Source organism: Vombatus ursinus, unplaced genomic scaffold (genome assembly GCF_900497805.2).
Source record: "Vombatus ursinus unplaced genomic scaffold, bare-nosed wombat genome assembly UNPS02014794.1, whole genome shotgun sequence".
In the NCBI taxonomy this organism is placed as follows: Eukaryota; Metazoa; Chordata; class Mammalia; order Diprotodontia; family Vombatidae; genus Vombatus; species Vombatus ursinus.
In genome coordinates, this window is record NW_020954572.1 from 30,795,280 (window position 1) to 30,820,022 (window position 24,743).

The following is a 24,743-nucleotide window of genomic DNA, read 5'->3' on the forward strand; positions in this document are numbered from 1 at the left end:
TAAAAATTATATAGAAAATATGTGAGGGCAGCAAGGTGGCACAGTGGATAGAGCACTGGCCCTGGAGTCAGGAGGACCTGAGTTCAAATCCAGCCTCAGACACATAACACTCACTAGCTGTGTGACTTTGGGCAAGTCATCTAACACCAATTGCCTAACAAAAAAAGGAAAATATATGAGTGGTAACTTAAATGAAAACATTTTCTTTTATTACTAGATGCTTTTCTCAGAGTTATCAAAACTGTTTTGTATACTAAAAAGTAGGTGAGGACAGCCATACCCTCTCCTAATGGCCACTTGCTTTACTAGAGCAGTATCAACCATGGGCCTTTTGCTCAAATCTCTCATCTAGACCCAAGTTGTGTTGAAATTTTTAAATCTTGGAGAACTTCTTGAAAATGTGGGGGCTCCATATATAACCTGATTGTGCCAACAAAAGGCATCAATCAGGGAACATCACTGTGCAAATCCAACCCTATGACTCGATGACAATAATGAGGAATGAAGGACTGTATTGGAAAGGGGATGCAGGTGTATGAAAGTAAAATTATCAAAGCCTTTAGTCTCCCCTGGGGCCAGGAGTGAAGGGTTGTAAGGTCACTTTTATATGCACTAAGCAAAGAAGACAAAATACAGGGATTTAAAAGGGAGAGTATACCCCCAAAGCTCCTTAATATGTTATATGCCCATAGGTATGATAATACTCTGATAAAGAGGATCATAGAATCCTAGGCTTTGGTGCTAAAAAGAACCTGAGCCATCATCTTGTGCAATGGTTTTTCACAAACGAGGGAACCAAATGAGGCCAGAAGAGGGGAAATGGCTCTCCAAAAGGTCACACAGCAGGGCAGCTAGGTGGCACAGTGCACAGAGCTCTGGCCTTGGAGTCAGGAAGACCTGAGTTCAAATTCAGCCTCAGACACTTGACACTTACTAGCTGTGTGACCCTGGGCAAGTCACTTAACCCCGATTGCCTAAACAAAACAAAAGGTCACACAGCTGGAAAAGTAGCAGAAATGGAATTCAGGCCTTGACTCTCTGAGTTTGGGTACAGTACTCTACCCTCATATGTTTCCTGAAAAGATCCAACGTTTTTGTTTTAATATTTACTTTGTATAATACAATTTCTGTAATATAAAATCATGGGAAAGAATGCATATATTCAGAAATACGTTACTTCAGAGGGTCTTATGAGAAGGTTTTAGCTTTTGCATTTTATATCTAGAAGCTTTTGTGTTTTTATGTGGTCAGTTAATTGGAGTATAAAATAAACATATATTAAATACCTACTATGCATCAGGCCCTGTGCTAAGCTCTGGGGACACAAAGAACGGTAAAAGTCATTGCTCTCAAGGAGCTCACGGTATGCAAACAACTATACATAAACAAGATATACGCAGGATAATAATAGCTAGCATTTGTCTAGTGCTTGATAAATATGATCTCATTTTATCCTCACAGTAACTGTGGAGGGTAGGTGCTGTTAATATCATCATTACTTTACAGATGAGCAGAGGCAGAGAGGTTAAACAACTTGCTTAGGGTCACTCAGCTAATAAGTATCTGAGGCAGGATTTGAATTACCCGTCTTCCTGCCTCCGAATCTACTGCTCTATGCACTGTGCCACCTAGCTACCTGGGATAAATGAGAGACAATCAAGACAGGGAAGGCTCTCGCATTAAGTCATTATGACATACAATACTTTTCTATTTCATCCTGGCCTTCAAGAATGTTTAATTTTATTAGATGTCCCAAATTATGAAAATTGTTTGACCTAATCTGCCCTCCCAAGGCATTGATCTCCTTTGAACTTCTGCTTTCATTTCATTAGTCAATGGTTTATAAAACAAATGTTCTGTTTTTAAAGATCCACTGTTGGACTCCAGACTAACATGGCCTGACTAGCCAGCAAGAAGCAGTGATCAAAAACATGAGAATGCTGTGGAAGCTGTGTTGAATAGATCCCCACAAGTCCTCCAGCTAAAAGAATACTCTTCCCGAGGGTTATTTCTTTAAAAGTGTAGATGATGAGTGCTCAGTCCTTAGAGCATGCATGGATTTGTTATATCAAACATGCAAAATATTCCCTGACGGGTTTCAACACAAAACGTGCAACTTGAGGGAAGCCTGTTTCCAACCATATATAACTGGGGCAGGAGGAAAGCAGGAAGGGGAGAGGAGCTGTATTTTATGACAATGAAAGGTCTTATAAGGTCTCATAAGGACTCAGAAGTACTGTTAATACAGGAGAGGTTAAGCTGGAACAGAATATTTGGACAAAAGGTTCAAGGGGACAATCTTAAGCTCACTTCTCTGTAACTCTGATCTTGGTGAGGGTGGGCACGTGGCATTGGCTAAGTAGCACAGTGGATAGAGCACTGAACTTGGAGTCAGCAAGACCTGAGGTTGGTTCTTGCATTAGACTCTTACTAGCTGTGTGGCTCTGAGTAAGCCACTTGACCTCTCAGTCTCAGCTTCCTCATCTGTAAAGTGAAGACAGAAGGTAGAATAGCATCTACTCCACATGGCTGTTGAATCTCAAATGAGACAATAAATGTAAAGCATTTTGCCAATCTTTTTTGCAAATTTTTGTTATTGCAAAAAGTACTATATAAATACTAGTTATTATCATTATTATCAACCCCACCACATCACCATACGTCCCTGAGCATATGATGCCCGTTTCCTTTTATGTTTATTCTTTCCTGATCTTAGGTAAATGAAACAAATGGACCAGAGTATCTTGTGAACTCAGAAAAGCTGGACAAGTCATCAGAAATCCCCTCAGTAACTCAGTCCAGTAGCAGAGGCCACCAGAGCTGGTAACAGCAGTAGCTGAGTCCAGGGAGGAGCCAAGGCTAAGGAGCAACCTGGCTGACCCAGATAGGCAGCAGAGAAATTGTATCTGGCAAGGAGTTAGCCCAGAGGAGCATGACAATGATTTGTTCACCAGCTATGCTACCCAAGAAGTGAACCTGCTTGGCACTTTGACAAGGGGAGGAAAAAACTCGCAGGGGCAGTCACATTTGTTCTCTCCATAGGCACCTCCACTTACCTCTGTGGAGGTAAATGGGTGTGAGCTCATTCGGCCCTGGAACTGATTGTGTGGGGAATGAAGATTGCACCCCTGTTTGTGCTATACCTTCTCATTCTTTTGCAAAAGCTAATTGATATCAACTGATTAATCAATATGAGGTATACACAACAGATGGGGGCTCATGATAGGGTTAGAAGCCACACAACTTTTAAAGTTTCCTCTAAAATCCTGAGAAAAGCAATAGTCTCTCTCCCTCTGGGGGCCCAACCCTCCAGTAAAGAGAAGGGGTTGGGAGAATGAGCCTGGAGGGGAAGCCATATCAGACACCTTGGGTACCCAGTTTGAAAACACTGCTCATTCTTTTAAAAACCTCAGTCTATGATTACCCCAACTATTGGCATTGTGTGTGTGTGTGTGTGTGTGTGTGAGAGAGAGAGATAGAGATTGACTGAATGGAAGTACTTATGTGGAGGGAGAGGTTAGGACCTTGCTTCCAATCTCACCTCTCTCCAATCCATCCCCCAATTAGCCTCCAAATTAATATTCCTGAAGTACAGTTCTGACCACTCCACACCTGACCTGCTCAATAAGCTCCAGTGGCTCCCCATTGCCTCAAGGATAAATACAAATTCTTCTGTTTGGCATTTAAAGTCCTTCACACTCTGGCACTAGACTCCCTTGCCAGATAATATGTCACTCATCACCCACTCAATGTTCCAGCCAAACTGGCCTACTTGCTGTAACCCATACACCACACTCCATCTTCCACTTTCATGCCTTTAGACAGGCTGTCCCACTGTGCTTGGAATGCTTTTCCTCCACACTGCCCCTTGAAATTTCCTAGTTCCTTCAAAGATTAGTTCAAGTACCCTCTTCAAGAAGGCCTTTCCACGTTCCATCTATCCTCCTCCAGTCGTTTATTTTGTATATAGCCTATATTTGTCCATCAGCATGTTGCATCCCCCAAAGTAGAATGTAAGCTCTTTGAGGACAGACTCTTACTTTTGTCTTTATGTCTCAATTGCATAGGACAGTGCCTGACACATAGAAGGTACTTAAATATTTATTTAGACAAATAGTTCAGACATAGAACTGCAGTCTTACTTGTTGATGTCTTATCTCTTTCCCATCTCCTTTTTTGTGTGGTCTCCCCCTTTAGATTGTAATTGTAAGCTCCTTGACGGCAAATACTACCTTTTTATTAACTGTATTCCCAGTGCTTAGCACAGTGCCTGGCACATAGTAGGGTCTTAATAAATGTTTATTGGACTAGAAACCCAGGTGAACTAGATGGAAGGTATACAGCACAATGGAAAATACATTCTCCTGGTCCTTATCAAATTTTGAGGAAAGGCAGCACTTCCATGCAGCCTCTCAGATTTCAAAGGATTTAAGATATGCATATGCACATACCTTACTTAACATACGTAGTAAAAGCACAAAAGGAATGTGAATGATAAAAGGAAAAAGCAGAAAGTCCTTTCTAATATTAAAACTCAGGGTATCTAAGACACTGAGGAATCAATAAATACAAATGAACAGGTTATCACATCATTGGGAATTAGTGAAAACTCAGGAAGTTGAATACACTGTTACTGGAGCTGTGAAATGGCCAATGATTCTGGGAAACAATTTGGAATTATATTTTAAAAGTCACTGAATTGTACATAACCTTTGCTCTAGCAACACCACTACTAATCATCTATCCCAATATAATCCAAGACAGAGGGAAAGGTCTCATACCTATATAAAATACTTTCGTAGCAGCAGTTTGTGTAGTAATGACTTAGAAGGAAAATAGGTTCCCATCCACTATAGTACAAAAATGTAATGTGGAAAGCAATTTGGAACTATGCTCTGAAGGTTACTAAACTGTGCATACCCTTGGACCCAGCTATACCATTCCTAGGCTTAATAGCCCAGAGATCCAATAAAGAAGCAAAGTACCGATATGCACAAAAATATTTATAGTAGCTCTTTCTAAAGAGCTAAAAGCTGGAAATTAAATTAAGGGGCTGTGTCCTATTGAGGAATGGCTAACCAAATATTTCAAAAATGTAATGGATTACTATTGTTCCACAAGAAATGACAAAATGAACAGTTTCAGATAGAACTGGGAAGACCTCTATGAACTGATGCAGAGCAAAGTGAGCTGAACTTAAACAATTTATACAATCACATTACAGAGAAAAACAACTTTTAAAGACTTTATGACTCTGATCAACGCAATGACAAACCACTGGTTCAGGGGACTGAAAATGAAACATGTCACTCACTTCCTGTCAGAGAGATGACGAACTTGAAATTCAGAGAGACATATATTTTGGGGCGTGGTCAATCTGGGAATTTGTCTTGCAGAACAACTATGCATGTTTATGATGAGGGTTTTATTTGTTGATTTTATTCATAGGAGTGGGGGGAAGTGTGTGTGAAATGGGGCTGTGGGAGGGACACATTATAAACGCATGCAAAATAAATATAAATATATATATGTGTGTACACACACACACATTTAAGAAGACTATAATGGAATAGTGTTGTACAAAAAAATTATATGAAGAATTTGAAGAAACTAAGGAAAACTATGAATTGATGCAAAGAAAGAACTAGAATGATAATTTATAGACTAACCACAACAACAAAGGAAAATAACTTTGAAGGACTTCATAACTCTGATGAATGCAGTGTCCAATTGTGACTTGAAAGGACTTCTGGTGAAACATGCCTCCTGTCTCTTGGCAGAGAGAGAGTTAACTAAAGGCACAGAATAAGGCATTACATTTTCAAATACAGCCAGTATATTGATTTGTTTTGCTTGACTATTATTTGTTCTACTGGGGAGGCAGTGGAGGAAATCATTTGGAAGTGAGTATAAAAAAAGAAAACAGCATCAACAAAACTTTTCTTTTTAAAGTGTATCAGATTTAAACTTCTGATATACATTTACCCTGATACCTACGTTCATTTTTCAAAACGGCACTAAAGAGAGTACATTTAAATTACATAAGCAGCACTGCTATTAATGCTAGCCTAAATCATGGAGGGTTTTTCATATTTTAACAGTGCATAGATAATTCAGTATCCCTAAGGATTTTGGAAAACATGGATACACAAATACCTATTCTCATGCTCAAAAGCACTGTATATCCTAACCTAAAAAATTTGAACAAATCTTCTTCTTCCTCCAGTACTATCACTTTTCAGAAGAAAGGAGCTTAATACCCAAAACGCACGCTGCAAAGAAAGTTGCATTACCAAGAATAAGGGAACATTAACAAAAGAGCAAAAAATAGATAACATATTGTGTCTCTGGATTAAGACTTATTTTATTATACATAATGTATAGCACTTCATATAATTTAGTTTATTTATGTCATTCTCTACAGGGCACTGTAATTAATTCAGTGACATCAATGTTGACCTCATATGGTAAAGGATGGGATCTGGGTTATCTTCAGCGTACCAAGTACCAAACAGTTTAAATGAGCTAAAAAGTTACATCACATACAACAGTTGCAAGAGATCAACTTTCAGGCTGGTTCAAGTTTACAGTAGTTGCTTTGTGAAGTTCTCCCTCAAGACTTGGATGCCACCCAGTGTCGTCGAGTGTTTGTGCAAATGCCAGCTTTGGACACCCTGACTACCTCCTTTTGCCAGCCCCGCTTTTGCCTGTCTTACTGCTGCCACTGCTGGACTTGCTCGAGGACTTTGAAGAGAAGAGTCTTGTCATAAACTCTGAAACATCAGGCAGCTCATGGTTGGAATTCAACATGTTCATTGACTGCTCCATCTCCTGCAGGAAGACACAGAACAACAATGTGAGACACACACCACAAGTTTTTAGGTTTACTCAATTTTTGACATCTTCTACTAAAGCATGAATTCTTAACTTTCATGTGTATCTGAACTCCTTATCGGTGTCTACAGACTCCTCAGAACAATGTTTTTAAATGCATAAAATACACAGAATGACAAAGGGAACCAATTATAATGGAAATAGTTATCAAAAAAAATTTTTTTAACCTAACAGAACACTCAAACTAAACAGATGAAAGCAATAATATTTCATTAAATAATGGCGCCATAAGATCAAATAATACTTTCACAGAAAGCCAATGTTCATATAAACTAATAATTTTTCAAAACAATCAAAGTCGAGATACATTGATTCACTCCAAGTCATTAGTCATATTTTATGCTTCTTTTAGGCCCTCTAACATTAAGCATATAGTAGGTACACAATAAATATCTGCTGATTTGATTCAACTAGTATTTTAACTATGTGTTCTCTGTATGTACATAATTATTTTAAATCTATTAACATGTAAATCTGATGCTAAAAAGGTAACTGGTATTTGGAAGTTATCTCTTTACAAATTTCATACAAGAAAGGAAGAAATTTATGACTATGTAGAGCTTCTCTGGATCTCAGCTTCTTCATCGTTAAAATGAGAGGAATGTACGAGGGGATCTCTAAAGTTCCTTCCAGCTTTAAATCCTAAAATCCTGCATTCTGAGTGACCTCATCTTGGTCATTTGAAAAAAGAGGCATCAAGAAATCTGTAATAGAAACAAGTCAGGATAAGGGAGTATAGGAAATAGTTATCCTTTAATCATCCCTTCTTCCCCTACATTGAGTTAGTAATCTAGGAAATATTAAGTCATTATTCTAATCTAATGTACTGCTTACTAAAGGTCATTTTTTCTTCATTTAAATTTTACATAGTTTTTTTGGAGAGTATGTTAAAAAATAAGATTCTAATTAATAGTGCAAATTTGGAATAAGCTTGCTCATTATAAAACAAAACTATGACAAAACAGAACCATGACGTATCATTACTGCAATATGTTGCATGACCAAAATCCAACAAAGTAGGCCAGAAATGTAATAAATATTCAGAAGTATTATGTATATGTGTGGAAATGACCTTAATTACTGCCCAAGAAATGAGATTATGGCCCAATCAATTTTAAAATCTTTTTGCTACAATAAATTCCCTTTTAAAGTGATCCAAAAGGTTTTAAGCAACAAACCCTAGCTCTTTTAAAGTCTGTCTTCATTTAGCAAGTAACCAAGGTTAAATCAACTGAATTTTGTTTAAAAACAAAAACCTTAACCATGTAAGAAGAACACTCTCAATGCTCAATGGCAGACTCTCTGCCCCCAAAGCAAAGGGTACTTCAAAAAAAAAGCTCTGAGGTACTCCCCAGACCACAGAGGAGTCTGCTTTTAACTTGCAGCTTCCAGTTAAATGGCATCTCTTCCTTTTCTATTAAGCATCATACCGATGAGGGAAGAAAGACCTGACTGAAAACTAAAAAACAAGACAGTGTGAATATATAAGAAGACAGAAGCACCAGCTCTTAAAATATCAAGAAGCAAATGGCTGCTTGCTTCTTGTTTTACCTGTCTGCCCCTACAGCCTTATCTGGACTAACAACCACTACAGCTCACATTTACACAAGAGTTACCATTTATATAATGCTTTAAGGTTTGCAGAGCACTCCTCGTATGTGTTCCTCACATCACAGTAAAGTAAATGCTATTATCTTCACTTTTATACATGAGGAAACTAAGGCTGATGGAGATCAGACGGCTCACCGAAGGGCAAGGAAGCATATGGGAGAGGATATGAACTCAGTTCTTCTCTATCCAGGGCAGCCTCTTAGGTGGATGGCACTTTAATGTTCCCACAACAACCCTGTGAATTGGTATCATTACCACATCTCCACTTTTCCATCACTCCATCCCTACCCCAGTCTTATCTTCCACCTCCAGTACTATACTGAAAATGGCCTCTTCAAAAGGTCACCAATAACCTTTTAATCACCAAAAACCAATGAACATGTTCTCAGTTCTCAACTTCCCTGACCTCTCCACAAGCACTTGACACTGATGACTACCCTTCCCTCCTCATGATTTTCATGACATGAATATAACCATACTTTCTTTGGCTTTTAAAGTCCTTTACAACCGGGTCATCAACCTATCTTTCCAGGCTCATTATATAATTACTTCTCTTCCTGTACTCTAAAAGTCTAGCTGAATTGGCCTGCTCTTCGACCCTCAAACATAGCACTCAATTCTCCCTCTCCATGACTTTGCACTGGCTATCTCCCATGCCTGGAATGCAACTCTGACTCACAGAACCCCTTTTTTTTCTTCAAGACATAGCACAAACACCACATTCTACATGAAGCCTTTCCTGATTCCCCAATTACTACTGACATCCCTGACCCTAACTACCTTGAATTTAAGTATCTGGTTCATATATGCACATGTTGTCATCTGACAATGTAAGCTCCTTGAGAGTAAGAAATGTTTTATTTTCTGTATCTATATCCCCAGTCCCAGCACAACACCTGGCCCACAGAAAGCAGTTAAAATTTGCTAACTGATCAATCACAGTTTCCTGGTTTTCTTCCTATCTCTAACTCTCCTTTTCTGGTTCCTTTTTACCTGCCTGCCAAGAACACAATAATGTATAAGCCTGGTCTACAGGTCAGGCTAATTTGTGAGCAGGTAAGGATGAAGTAAAAACCCAATATCCTTTTTTGGCGGTCTAAATGTGAATAAATGGACACAGTCAAAGAGTTTCAACTGAGCAATTTCCTTACCCGTCTCATGTCAGGATCACTTGTGTTGACAACTTTCGGCAGAAGCACAAATATCAGTAATGGAAGTACCATCATCATAACCTGGAGAAGATTAAAAAAAGAATTCATAAAATTCTTCTAACTGAAGCAACTTAACAATTATATGTATAAAGTAACATAGGAATCAAAACAGCATAAATGTACAGAATAAAACCAGCAGCCCACAACCTCTCAGAAGATTATTTTCAAGACAAAAACTAATTGACTTGGATAATTATTAAATTTCTTTCCAAGGCACTTTTCCAAATACCTTTGCTGATATAACAAAGTATATCTTTTGACATTTGGTAACTGATATGTGGGTGCCTCATGTCGTAGAGCGATGACTACAATCTTTTAGTCAATAATTTGTGTTTAGATTGTTGGGAACACTTTGCCTCCTAATAGTCCTATATGTTAGTGGGAACATGTTATAGTAGAAAATCATTAGACATGGGAGTGAGAAAACTGGGGTTCAAATATTACCCTTGAGATATACTAGATATCCTGACTATTGCAAGTCACTTAAACCTCTGTGAGCTTCAGGTTTCTCATCTGTAAAATGGAGGTCCACCTTATGAAGCTACTTCACAATCAAATGAGATAACATATGTAATGTGCTTTAAAGTTTAAGACAAAATATGAACATCAGCAATTATTAGATTATTCAAAATAATTTTAAGAATTTTATGACATTTCTTGAAATAATATCAAATAAAAACAGAGGTAGAAATCACTAGTACAGTCTTGAGAGCAAAAGAATATCCATGGGAGCTTGGCCCTGGCTCTGCCCATACTCCCAAGTTCTCCAATTTATTCTACCTATGACGTCAAATTAAAGGTATGGAAAATAATGGGGGAAGAAAGCAAGACATTGCTGGATACATACTTTCCCTCCAATGGACCCTTCTAATTTTTTCTTTCTGGCCCCTGATCACTGTACACATCACTGTACTCCTACCCGGCTATTTTATATTATTTGCTTGGCATCCTAACTATTCCTCTCCAATGCAAAGGCCTGCACCATGGAGCTCTCACTAATTCCCCAACGTGGAATCCCTCACCTTACATCATTTGTAAAATTTTAATTCATATCATATTTATTTGTCCCCCTATGGCACATGTATATACCTCATAGGGTTATTGTGAGGGTCAAATGAGTTAATGTTAAGTACAATGTTTCAAAAACTCTAAAGGGCTATGTTGATGTCAGCTATTCTTCTACTGCTACTGCTGCCATTACTACTACAACTACACAACAGCCCAGGCTGGATCTCAATACTTGCTGGCACAGAAGCTGTAACCTGCTTCATTTTTCCATTCCTCCTCTGGCAGCCTTATGATTCTCTACTCCTCAAAACTCATTATATCGGCGACAGACTCATGGACACCTGATCTACTTTAGTCCTACTGTAGCTCAGAACTCCCAAACTCAAGTGACCCACCAGCCTCAGCAACCCCCAGTAGCAGAATACCTGGGCACCACCATGCCCACCAGGAACTGTTTTATTCATCTCTGTACCTTTCCTAGTACTAACATAGTATTCTTCACGTGATAGCAAAAAGTATTTGATGAATCAAATTCTCCACTTTGTATAAAGGTGAGCTGGGTTGCTGAGTGTAGTATTAGATCTAAAGAGAGTAGAATTCTGTTTACTAATAGCAAGGCCATTTCAATTTATTATGGTGGGGGCAGCTAGGTGGCGCAGTGGATAGAGCACCAGCCCTGAAGTCAGGAGGAACTGAGTTCAAATGTGACCTCAGACCAAACACTTGACACTTACTAGCTGTGTGACCCTGGGCAAGTCACTTAACCCTAACTGCCTAAAACAAACAAACAAATCAATTTATTATGGCGCATGCTATTAAACATGGACTAATTCATTAAGGTGGCTCAGATAATAATATTTTCTCTACAGAAGAAAAACCTACAATATAGTGGCTCCTGAAATCTGCTAATGGGTGAAGGGGCAGGAAAAGAGGATGGATCAGTGGAAAGAGTAAAGATATGGACTATGATATTGACAGAGGAGTACTTTCCATTTTATCTATGACCTATGGGAACTAATGCAATGTCAGAGACTCTTAGAAATTAATTTTCCAAACCCCAACTTTACTGCTTCAATATCCTGTTATTGTGTTCCAAGTTAACAAATAGCACTTAGGATTTATTTGGTCATTCCTCTGAAAACTTGACAACACTCTACTTACACAAACACTCTAAGAAGGTTATTAAAATGAACAACTTATGAAATAACCCTTCATCATTAGCACTACCTGCTATCTCTACCTTAGATTTAATCTCTCAGCTCAGTGAACACAGAAAGCTCCGGCCCATAGGGCTGTTCCACAGAGAGGTAATAAGTCACATGGGATGTGTCTGAATGGTCCCAAAATAGAAAGCTAACTACAGCAGACTGCCTTAATGTTTAACTGATTGCTTTTACAACACATATAATTCCAAGTTCATTCTATTCCATAACTCAATAAAGTTTGTAAATGTGCTTTTTTCTATGCAAACTGAAAGAACAAAAAGTTTTAAATAAAAACAAAAAAATTAAATTTGTTATATTCTGAAATGTAGTAAGACTTTCCCCAAAATCATCATCATTGGATTTGTTTTGATATTTAGTGTCACTGAGAGAAAGGGAAATATATACAACCTCATAAAATTAAAGATACTTAGGATATAAATTAAAAGATAAGCAAAACTGGTGCAATGACAATCTACTTGTGATGAGGAACCTTAACTACCCTGGTAACTGGTTTCATACTGCTTTAAAAAAAAAAGTGGTTGTAGGCAACATGATGTCATATAAAGAATCAGAGTCTAGTCTGGGATGTACCAGTAACTTGCTATGTGACCATGGTCAACTCACAGGGCCTCAGCTTCCTCATCCGTAAAATGAAAGGACTGTACTATATGATCACTTAGTTACCTCTCCAGATCTAAAATGCTATGTAAAAAATTCTTAACTTGCTAGAAATTCCAATTTACAAAATGGAGAAAGCATCAAGGAATTTTTATTCAGGATTTAATTCCAACAAAAGCAAAACATAGTGATGACATGGAATTAATGGAAACTTGGGGGAAAGTGGCTATACCTGACACTTAAAATATTAAAGGAATGAAATGTTGAGTACAGGCTGGACATGTACCCTAAACTCAATAAGTTCAGAGAAAAAAAAATATTTATAATCCTATGTGTAAAAACACTAAAGAGGGACAGGGAACTCTAATTAAACCTTTGCAAATGATCCCAATAAAAAATAAACATTGGAGAAACCCAAAGAACTAAGAGTGGCTAAATAAGGAAGTTATCTAATGAACACAGACTAAGAAAGTACAATGAGAAAGATAAAACTTTTCAAGCAATATCACTTCATAAAAAATGAAAGAGCAACTAAGGGGAGAATGAGCCTATGGAGGAAGAAATAAAGGGAACTGCCATTCTGAGACTAATTCTAACAAGAAAGAACTAATTACTAAAGCAGAAATGCTGTGTACTTAGGGAGGGGAACAGTTTTTTGTAGAGTACATATAAAGGAGAAGAAAGCCAGATATGGGTTGGATGTGCATACTAGATTTCAGAGGAGCAGATTCAAAATGAGTTCAGAGAAACAGCAAACAAGATTCAGTGGCTTAATATTTTACAGAAAAAACTGGCTGACCCAAGAGGGACAGGAAACCCAAGACTGAAATTCTGGCACACAAGACAAAATAATCTGCAAACAAAGAGAAGCAGCTGCTTTAAAAACACACAAAAAAACCAAAACTGTTGTGGCTGCACAAGTGCTTCACCACCTAAATTTTTAAAAAGATATGCACAGAAGACAGAGGCAAGAACAAGTAACTAATACTGAATACAAAGAGTAGCATGTTGCTATAAGAACAGCAGTTAGAAGCTATTCTTTAAAGCCAAAAATGAACTTCGAGTGGCAATGAATGCAATGTCAAGGACAACAATAAAAGTTTATTCACTATTTGAGGGGCAAAAGGAAATTAAAAGAATGGATGATTCAAGGCAGACAGATGATGATAATGATCCACCCTGAAAATGCAAACTGATTTTCCTTCTGTTTTCTCTTTCAGGATGATCTTTGGACTGGAAAGGAACAAAAATGTTTGCAGGGAGGAAAAATCCAAGATAATTAAGGAGTTGGAGAGCAACTAGCTGCCCTCAATGAATTCAAATCACCAAGGTTTAAAATAACTTACATTATAGGATGCTGAAAGAACATCAATAAGTAGGATAACCCCTGTCAGTGAGATGTGCTATAGTACAGGGAAGGAGCAATGTTGTCCCATTTTCCCCAAAAGAGAAGAATGGGGAGAAAGCAAACCATAGGCCTATGAGCTTAATTTAAATTCTTAGCAAAATTCTAGAAGGTTATTATTAAAGAAAATATTAAGATATATGTAGGAAAAAAGTAAGCAAAGAGCAAGTCATGATGCTTTCTGACCAAGTAATTCACCATGAGGCATATATGCCCAAAGACCTGACAAAACAGAAAGGTCCAGGATATATAAAAATATTTATAGTAAGTACTTTTTATGATAACAAAGAAACGGAAAGAAAATGTTGGTCTGTTGATTGAGGAAAGGCTATAGAAGTCATATGGTATATGAATATGGTAACGGAATATTGTGGAGTAAGAAATGGCAAATATATGAAATTCAGAGAAACATGGAGAAATTTCTATGAACTGAAACAGATTAAATAAAATAAACAGAACCAAGAAAACAAAGACTATAACAATGTACATGAAAAGATTACTAGAGGAAACCAAGCTGAGTAACTGAAATATCAATAAAAATTCTGGAGAACAAAAAATACATCTTTCCTCTCAGGATTCAGAGGATTACAAAAGAAAACACTGCACACACTGTCATATGTAGTCAATGTACAAGTTTTTTGTTTAACTATTTTTCTTGTTAGAAGAGGGAGAGTTTAATTGGAGGGGGACAATCAATGTAGAAATTACTGTGATGTAAAAACAAAAGATATCAATAAAACTTATTTACAAAAAAAAATGCAGGTTATGTCACATTAACTTTGTTTCATTTTTAGGTGGACTGCTCAAAGAACACTCTAGTCATAGATTGAAACACTGCATTTGAGTAAAATACTCAAGCTATCACTGTGCACAAGATAGAAAAATGCAGGCTGGTTACACATGATAGACTTAGAAACGGTTGGATGGCAAGGCCAAAAGAGTTAATGGCTTGATGGCAATTTGGAATGCCTCTAAGATTCTGTGTTTTGCCCACACCTCTCTCATTTATTTTCAATCTATCCCTCTCTACTGGCTCATTCCTTACTGCCCACAAACACACCCATGTGTCCCTCATCTTGATCCTACATCCTACAGCACCCAAAATAAGGTAAGTAATGGTTATGCTCTATTTTGTCCATGACTCCATACATCTGGACTACCACGCTCAGTGTTCGATGTCACATTTAAAGAAGGGCAGAGACTAGCTGGAGTTCCCACATAAGAGAGTGACTGGGCAATGAGGAAACCACAGGATCCGTTGAAGCAGATGAGAACAGTTAGCCCAGAGGAAAGCCAAGGGGCAGGGGAGAGGTGGGAAGCCAAGGGAGATGATGACAGTCTCCAAGTATGTGAAAGGCTGTTATGGAGAAGACTGACCAGATTTATTATGTTTGGTCCCAAGTATGGACACGGGTTCCTCATGGAAGTAGCGGGTTACCTCTTATTAGAAGGTCTTTAGAAAGAGGCTTATCAAATCTGCAAGTGATACAAAATTGAGAGGGATACCTCAAACTACATATAAGACAGTCAATAATCAAAATTATCTTGAACCCTTAAATGATGGATAAAAAAAAAAATCAGTGAGATGAATTTGGCAGAGATAAATGTAAAATCATAGCATCTTAAGAGTTAGAAATGACCTTTGAACTCATCTAGTCCAACTTTGCACTGCTGTGTGTGTATACATATATATATGTATACACACACACTCACACACACATATATAATGTATGTATATATATACATGTGTGTGTGTATATATATATATATATATAAGCAACATGTATAAGAAGGCAACAAAGTGTACTGGAGAGATTGCTGGACTTGCAGTCAGAAAGACCTGGGGTGGGTTCAAATTCTGTTCCAGTTACTAGCTAGTCATTTATCTTCTCTGGATCTTTGTGCTTCATCCATAAAATGAGAGAGTTAGTCTAGATGGCCTCTAAATCTATGATCCTATGTACAGGATGAGGGACATTTGACCTGGCAACAGTTTATGTAAAAAAGACATGAGTCTGGTTGACTACAAGCTCAATATGAGCCAACAGTACAATCCAGCTGCTAAAAAAGCTGCTGCTGTTTGTCCTTCATTCTCGAAGAGGACCACGACATCAGGGAGGTGATGCCATGACACACAAGTGAATTGGATTTAAGTGAGGGAAGACTGTGCAAAGTTACCAGCCTCACTTTCTCCTCCAAAGCCATCTGGATCCACTGGCCAGATATAGATCAGGACAACTGGAGATGGCCTCAACTGAGAAAAGCTGATGCAATTTTTGCTGAATTAATAAAAGTATACTATCGTATCACAAAATAGGTCCAATTTCACCATATGCTTATCAGACCACACAGAGTATTTCTGTCTTATTTTTGTTGCTACATTTTAAGAAGGACACTGACAAAAACTGAAGAGGAAGGTGACCAGGATAATAAAGGATCAGGAAACTGTGCTGTATGAAAAAAATGACTGAAGAAATGACTGAGGAAGTTTGGCCTGGAAAAGAGTCAACTAAAGAGAAAGATGATAGCTCTCTTCAAATTGTGGAATGCTGTCATGTGAAAAAGCAGAACTAGGGTAGGAGTTACAGGGTAGCTGATTTCTGTTTGGTGAGATGAAAAACTAACAATCAGAGCTCTCTTACAATGTTACAGATTGCCTTGTGAAGCAGTGTGCTCCCCCTCACTGGCAGTATTCAATCAGAGGCCGGATGACCACCTGCCAGGAATGCTGTAGAAGGGATTCCTGAATGGTGTAGAAGGTTGGCCTAGCCTATCTCTAAGGTCCCTTTCCAACTCTTAAGCTTCTACAAAAACAAGCATATTTCCAACCACTATGCCACTTTTCATGCAAAGTAATTCTCAACATAATCTTTTCACTTCTCATCCCCAACTCACTGTTTTTCCTCAGTCAACACTCTTTGAAATCATCTCTTACTTCCAAAAAATTTAACCTTGGTTGTCTATCTAACTGATTGCTGAGAAACATTCACTTCTGAAAATTGTAACCTAAAAACTAGCTCAGAATTAATAAAGATGTTTCAGTTTTGTCATAATACATACCATTGGATTCATCAGAAAATCCGTCCAACCCCAGGACTCCCTTTTTATAAAGTAGGAAGGTGGACCAGAAGATTTCATCTGAAGAGGATAGGGTAACCTGACCACTTCTGATGTCTTAATGTAATTAACATATCTTGCTCTGGTGAAACAACAACAATAAGAAACAACTGAATAATTCTACAAAAATATCACTAGTTCAAAAAGCATTGATATTAATAATGCCTTACATTTATATAGTAAACTCTTTGCAAGTGTTTTCACACCCACACTTCTGATTTTTAAAATCTGTATTAAAGCAACCTTTTTTAAAAGTACCAAATCATTCAGCATACATTGTAAAGAACAATGGAACAAGTTAGGAGACATAGATTTTGGTCTCAATCGTAATTAATTAGCTTTGTGATCTTAGGTGAGTTATAGCATATTTTTGGTGTTCAAATTCCTCATCTTAAAATGTAACGTTTTTTTCTCCATGGACTTTAGGGTCTCTTCAAATGCTTACAATCCACAGTGTAAGTAGTTATGTACCCTTGGCAAGTCATTTAAACTTTTTGGACCTTTTTCTCATACATAAAATGTAGAAACTGAACTAAATCTCTCGGGTTCCTTCCAATTCTAAAGTTTTATAATTCCATATTTATATTTAATATTTTAGTACCATAGGTAATTTATCTCATCATGTAAGATCATAGATGTACCTGATCTTCAATGCAATATTACAAAAAAGCTTTAAAATCCAAGAAAGAACATTCAGGAATGGGAAAATTAAGTTTATTTATTTCTACCCAGATGCCATCATTTGTAAACAAAATTTCAAGCATATGTTAACATTTACTCTAATGCAAATCAACACAATATATAATCATTTCTATATGCTTAACCCCTCAGATTTATCACAGTGATGGAACCATAAAATACAGGCAGCGAATGACATGGTAAAATACTGTTAACACAAATACCATTATGTACACACATAAAAAAAAGTCTAAAAGATTTCTAAGCCTCAACCAATAAGCCTTCATTTTAGCCAATATTTGATAAAATAATCAACAGCCACAGAATCCATACTCTAAAACTAACAATCCATGTAAAGGCTGCTTTGCTAATGAGGATATAATTAACTTCGTTGATCAAGAAATCTCATAGAATGGTGCAACAATAAGATTATTTTTAAAAGATGTCCTTGCTGTAGATCAACTATGGCTGAAAAATTTAAATCTGATTTGTTTTGCAAAAGCTATGATAGTAATATTTGACAGGAGTTTATAGGTTAGGATTTTTTGGTTATGAGTATTTCACATGAGTACGGGTTGACCTTGTAGAAGCTGCTATCCTCAGACCTGATTTCCATGACATAACCATAGTATCTGCTCCAAGAGGAAAAAACACAAGGAAATGACAACCAAAGGTGGGAATCCTTTGGCTTCAAACGCTTCTGCTGCAAAAGCTTCTTTAAAGCTTGAGGAACTATAAGATAATATGTTCCCAGGACAACTCCAATTACTAGGAAAGGTCACAAGCTACAGGCAAAGTGAAGTAGTCCGAACAAACTTAGCTTCAATATGGAAATTTTTTAAAAAACCAACTAATATAATTTAGTTTTTCTGTAGCTACATGTAGCACCTTTTAGAGTCCACCTAGATAATTTATAAGAACAGTTTCTTCTAGATGCAGGCCACTCAAAATCTGAACATTTGGTCACCTTTTCCAAATATCTTTTTTCTGACTGTCCTTGCTTTCGCCTCCTTTCTCCATTCATAATCTGATTTCTCTTCCATTTTCAATTTAAACTTGACATCTCTCCCTTTATCTATCCCCAAAACCTCTAGATGCCTCTTGAAACTACTGATATAAACATATTATTAGTCCCAACATTTTCTAACCTGTTACCAGAGAAGAGTCTACCTTGAAATGGCTGGAATAAATATCATCTTACAGGAATTTTCCTCTCATTACCAAGGACTAATGTTTCACTAAAATTAAAGGTTTTTATTAAGGCACTTAAACACCAGAACAAGGTCCAAGGACAGAAATAACAGTGCAACTACTAACCTCAGAATTCAAGAAGCATTCTTCAAATTCTCAAATAGATAAAATCCCTTAAAATCACCAATGTAGTTATTTTGAAAGACATGGTATTAAGAATATTTCACATCATACTAAAATATTCAGGTAAGTATAGTAGCAGTACATAAAGTTTTTTCTTCAGCCTCTGTACTTTATATTTAAAGAAAAAGTAATTTTGTCTATCTGTGATTGATACCAAAAAACTGGAAACAAATTATGTGCTCAACAACTGGGAAGTAACTAACATATTGACACATAATATAAGTACGATGAGATACACTGTGCTGTAAAGAACAACGAATATGAATTCAGAGAACCATGGTAAGATTCGAACAAATTCATGCAGAACAAAGAAATCAGAATCAAAAGAATATACACAATTGCTACATTACATAGTAATGAAGTAAATGTAAATGAAGACAGAGGTAATTAAACTACGGCCAAATATAATGGACAAAATTGGTTCCAAATGGAAATCATACCCTTCATTTCCCACTAGAAACAGCACGACTTTCTCAGTGCCCAAATTAACTATTTAATACTATAAGCTGGCGAACACATGCCAATCTGCAATGGCAGAGGAAGTTCCTCCACTCAGAGACCCTTATGCTGATAATATTAAAATAAAATTATTAAAAAGAAACAATAAAGTATAAAATGGAAAGTTACATGTGCTGTCAGCTACAATAACTATATTAGATTATTTTGTTTAGCTGTCTTTTTTAAATGGTAAGGTTCTGGAGGTTATTTATTGGGAAGGGATGTGCCAAAAATACATCAATAAAAAACTAATGCGGCATTGCAGCTCAAAAACGGTTAAAACTTTTTTGTTTTGGACCAGACTTATGATTTAATTAGGATAAGGAGCTTCCAGCTGGAATACTTACTTTATTAATGCAGATATTTAACTATTTTGCAACTTAAAGAGTTGCCTGAGACAGAGAAGTCAAATGATTTTTCAGTCAGAAAACTGAGATTTTTGCCCAACGTGACACAGTCAGTAAGTGCCAAAGTCACAGCTGGAACCAAGGTCTTTCTTACCCTAAGGCAGGTTTTCTGTGCACAACACTATGCTGCTTCTCAGATAAGATACTGTTATTTAGAAACTTGTCCATATGTTTATTGGTCAGAAATGAGACAATCAGCTAGTCAGAGAAGTGAAACCAAAGAAAACCAAAAGCCTAAACTTACAAACAAGGTCCAATACCTAGGAACACTGTATTACTCACTTCAGCCATCACACTTTTCTTTCTCCTATTTTTGTTCCCTAATTAAGATCTATTTTTAAAATGCTGGGTAATTAACTGTGTGAGGGTTTCCAGCTTATCCCAGAAACTTTAAATTTCTGTCATCAATTAAATAGTCCAGATTAAGGGAAGGGCTGGAGTAATCTCTAAGGCAACAAAACATTAAATACTCACTATGGGCATTGGTAGTATTTGCCCCTTGCAAACAGCTGATAATTATTTTCAAAGTACAAATAAGTATATCTTTTATTTTCAATTTTAACAAATAACATCACAACAATAAGGAGTAAATTAACATACGATTAAAAAAGAAAGGTGGTTATTGAAGGTGTAAAGGAAATAACGACATTCTAACTAAAAGTTCAACAAATAAGTTTTGAGTAACTTCAGATCTTCCCTGCTTTTTAACCTGATAAATAACACTTGAACACACACATACACACACAAAAATTCAGTTTAAACCAAAATAGAAGATAGTTCAACTTTATAATTTCATGGTTTTTTTGTTTTCAAAAATCTAGAGTAGGAATGGGGAACATTGCATGGATCTTAATAAAAACCTATAAGGATATAATGAAATGTTCAAAAGCCCTTAGAAGAAATAATACCAGGAAATCTCACCTCATTTTTCCTTTTGAAGTGATATCCACCCGAACAGGGTCAAACCTATAAGCTGGGGATATAACTTCTACAACATAAGAACCAGAAGGTATGTCATGAACCACAAAACTTCCATCTGTCCTGGAAAAATAAAAATCATCTTCAATTACTTTTATTCAATAACTTATTCTCTACTTGAACTCAGAAACATTTAAAAAATTTCTATCTCAAAGCTATTTCAAAACTCATACCAAAATGAACTGACAAAAACAAGTAACATACCTGCTCAACCATTCAAGTTTCTCCAGTTACAAAATAAGAATAAATAATATCATCTACTTCTCAGGAGGATAAGTATCAGAAAGGACTTTGTAAATGCCTATCACATGAAAGGGATTGGTTAACTATGGTTATCTGTTCTACTGGATAGGTAACTGAAAATCACAAATAATTCCAATGATTTGGGCCACTGTGGCAGCTGGGAATCTTGTCAAAGAGAGGAGGGCCATGGCCCGAAAATAAGTTGAATTCCCTGAAGTACAGCCAAATACAGCAGAGAGGGGAAAACCAGCCCTGTTTCTTCTGGCAGCTGGGAAGTGAGAGGATCTACCAAAGAAGCAATGATACAGTCCTATTCTGTAGAGCAAGGGGCACCAAGAAAACTCTTGTTGTCACATACTAGCCCTCATATTCTCAAATCCATAACTTCCAGAAGACTAGACCTGTGTGGTGTTTAGCATGTTATAGTAAAATGAATGCTGGATCAGGAAGGAGTCTTAAGATTTGAGTTCTAGTTTCAGCTCCATGTCTTTGCTAAGTGACCGACCTTGAGAAAATCACTTAATACTCTAAGCTTCAGTTCTCTCATTTGTAAAATGGGGACAAAGTATACATTCTGCCTACCTCATAGAGTTGTTTCAAGGTTCAAATGGTGTGATAAAAGTATTTAGAAACCTAAAAAGCATTATACAAATATAAAGGTCAAATAATTAATGGACACGTTCAGTAGTTAACTATATAAAATCAGATGTGAATTAAATATAACAAGATGAATGGAACTCATCTTAAAATAACAAAAAATGATAAAAACTGGATTTAAAAAAAAGCTATTGGGGGGAAGTTTTTATGAGCTGAAAAAATAAATACAGCCTATATTTATTGACTCCAAGTATTAGGATATGATTAATCACTACATATTAAATTTGACATTTTAACAATTTGCATATACTATATTTGCATGAACTATATCTAAAGTATCCATTGATAAGTGGCAGGACAAGTATTCTCCTTGCTACTTCAAACTAAACATCAAAACAGAATACTAGTAGTTTCACCCATTCTTAAACATTTCTCTCAGGTTTAACCTATCTAGCAGAGAGCTGGAGAATAACTGCAAATTAATACAATAGAAGAAAATTAGAACCATCAAGTACTACAGGAAACAAATCTCTCTGCCAAAGGTGATTCTGCTAGGAGAGGAAAAATTTAATGATGAACTGGTTAAAAAAACAAAACAGAACTCTAGTAGTAGTAACACCTATATTTATTTCCTACTTTTTAAGTACAGAGCATAGAAAAGAAATGTGTCAGAAAAAAAATCAGCTTCTACACATGTGTGACAGCCTGTAAAAAGCACTGACAGTTGGCACTTAGGTGGTGGCTCACCTGGGCCAGGTCAGAATGCACCTTACACCAGAACCTGACCTAATAATTACTAATTATAATTAATCCTGGAAAAAAAATGGCACTTTCAGACTTCCAGCAGAATAATGAGTTGTCAAATCCACTGAGAAAAGCAGCCAAAAACTAGATATTTTGAAGTCTAGTTAAAGGGTCATAGGACCACAGTAATAGAGCTGGAAGGCAACTCAGAAGCCTTCTAGCAATGCTCTCATTTTCCAGAAGAGGAAACTAGGGCCCAGGGAAGTTAAGTGATTTGCCAAAGGTCACACAGTCAGAAGAGCTCAAAGGAGGGATATGAATCCAGGTGCTGACTCCTGAGCTAGCTTTCCACTGCATAAGGATTTTTTTCTCCTTTTTGTTCATATTATACTACATGCCTGTTTAAAAAAAAAAAAGGCAATTCTACAGAAGATTTTGTTTTCCAATTTTCTCACCTTATGTATTTTCTTTTTTTTAGTAGGAGACATAAACATCTATTTTTTACCTTCTTGCCTCATGATACTGGAAAAGCAAGATACTGAAGCACCAGAGCACTAAGAAATCTGACAGGAGTACTCATGCCATTCATTTACCATTATCTTAGGCAGCCTCCTGATTTGACCTCAAATCCCAACACTACAAAAGGAAAACCGTGAAATAAAATCGAAGAAACTCAGAAGACCAGAATCAAGGAGACAGGTTTTACTGTAAATTTCCCTTGCGGTTTCAAAAGTGGAAAAAAGGCCAATTCATTCCCAACCCTCATCCCCCAGCTCCTAGTAAAAGATGTTTTGATTAGAGGTTTGAGATCTCATTAATTTTTGCTGCAGTGTACTTAGCCTGCCTAGCTGTGTAGTCAACAAATGTCCCTTGGGAATAGCTTCATAATTCCCATTTGCTCAGTATCTCTCAGCAGAGAAAATGGAAAAGTTGCAACGAGGGCTTGAAGGCATATCATGAATGGAAGGCAAAATCTCCATTTAAAAAAGCCTAAGAAAAACGAAGTGCAGGTGGCATCTAAGGTTGACCTGTGCATACAGACCAACCTAACACGGTGCCAGTTTTACCAGGAGAAGGGAGGGAGAATGGAGTGAAAAATATGGACTAATCCGCTACTGGCTAAGCCCAGGGGCGAGTATACCTGTCCTAGGGGACAGGACAGATAAAGGCGGTAACCCTTAGTGTGCCTCACCTCGGGATGCTTCCGTCAGGCTGTGCCCGAAGGCCCGCTTCACCCGCGCCCTCCTTGGGGTTTCCCCTACCTGTGACAAGGGGTTCGGCTCAGCTCCTGGAGACCCCCCACCCCACTTAGCGCAGCGCCTGGCACGGCGCAAGCGCTTAGGGAGGGCTGCGGGACGGGGCTCGGCCATGACACAGCTCGGGGCCTGGCCCCCCACTGTCCCCCTCCCCACCGCCGTGACACTCACTTGAGAAAGCCGACGTGCTCCTCACCGTCCACCAACACACGGGCCCCGGCGATCCAGTCCTGCGGCTTCACTCCCGGCACCACCGCCCGCCCCTCGATTTTAAAGCGCTCCCCAACACCGCCCCCGCTCCCGCCCGGCCCCTCGGAGGCCGCCCCCGCCCCCTCCGAACCCTGAGAAGAGGCGGGCAGCAACAGCAGCAGGACCGAGACGAGACCCCACTGCACGGCAGCCATGACAACCATCCTGGGGGCGGGGGGTGGGCTCGCCGGAAGCACCGGCCTCTCTCTCTCTCCTATCGGCGTCCCGGCAGCCTCAGCCAGCCGGCTCACTGATGTCATCATCCTGCACCGGAAGTTGTCCTGCTACTAGAACAAACAGCGCGGGGAAAGAATAGATTGACCTGTGATTGACCTGACGGAAGTAGAAGTGGGGGAAAAGGGGAAAGGACCTCTTTTCCTTTTTCCCTCCCATCGTACCGGAAGACGAGCGGCGGGAGCGAGTCACGTAGTGCAGGAGGGCCTGTGGGTGGGACGGGAGGCGGGCCAGAGCGGAGCTTCTTTTTACGCTTCGGCGCCTCGGGAATGGCAGTTTCTGTTAGCAGTAAGATTCAAGGATTAAGTAAAGATGGTGTCCTGGTGTTCTGGTGCCCCCGAGTTCGCGGTACTCAGGGGTCGGGAGGGAGGCGGTCGTTGGTCGAGGACCAGGGGCGTGTCCTCCCAGCGCAGGCC

The 24,743-nt window shown here is 38.1% G+C and overlaps 1 protein-coding gene across 1 annotated transcript; it reads right to left on the reverse strand.

The window, feature by feature from the left end:
* Window positions 1–6,339: 6,339 nt before the first annotated feature.
* Window positions 6,340–24,346, reverse strand: EMC7 (ER membrane protein complex subunit 7). The gene is made up of 5 exons (XM_027869855.1): window positions 24,016–24,346; window positions 20,948–21,067; window positions 17,013–17,151; window positions 9,657–9,737; window positions 6,340–6,831 (listed from the first exon to the last, which is right to left on the reverse strand). Exons 1-5 carry the CDS (start codon window positions 24,255–24,257, stop codon window positions 6,679–6,681), a joined length of 735 nt encoding a protein of 244 aa, XP_027725656.1. The 5' UTR covers window positions 24,258–24,346; the 3' UTR covers window positions 6,340–6,678.
* Window positions 24,347–24,743: the final 397 nt, after the last annotated feature.

What these genes read in the sequence shown, in the direction of transcription:
- EMC7 (XM_027869855.1), bottom strand. Translation starts at nt 24,257, where the DNA reads ATGGTTGTCATGGCTGCCGTGCAGTGGGGTCTCGTCTCGGTCCTGCTG. An exon ending in ACTTCAAAAGGAAAAATGAG is followed by an intron (nt 17,152 to 20,947) that starts GTGAGATTTCCT and finishes TTGTTTCACCAG; the next exon opens with AGCAAGATATGTTAATTACA. An exon ending in ATTTTCTGATGAATCCAATG is followed by an intron (nt 9,738 to 17,012) that starts GTATGTATTATG and finishes AATCTTCTCCAG; the next exon opens with GTTATGATGATGGTACTTCC.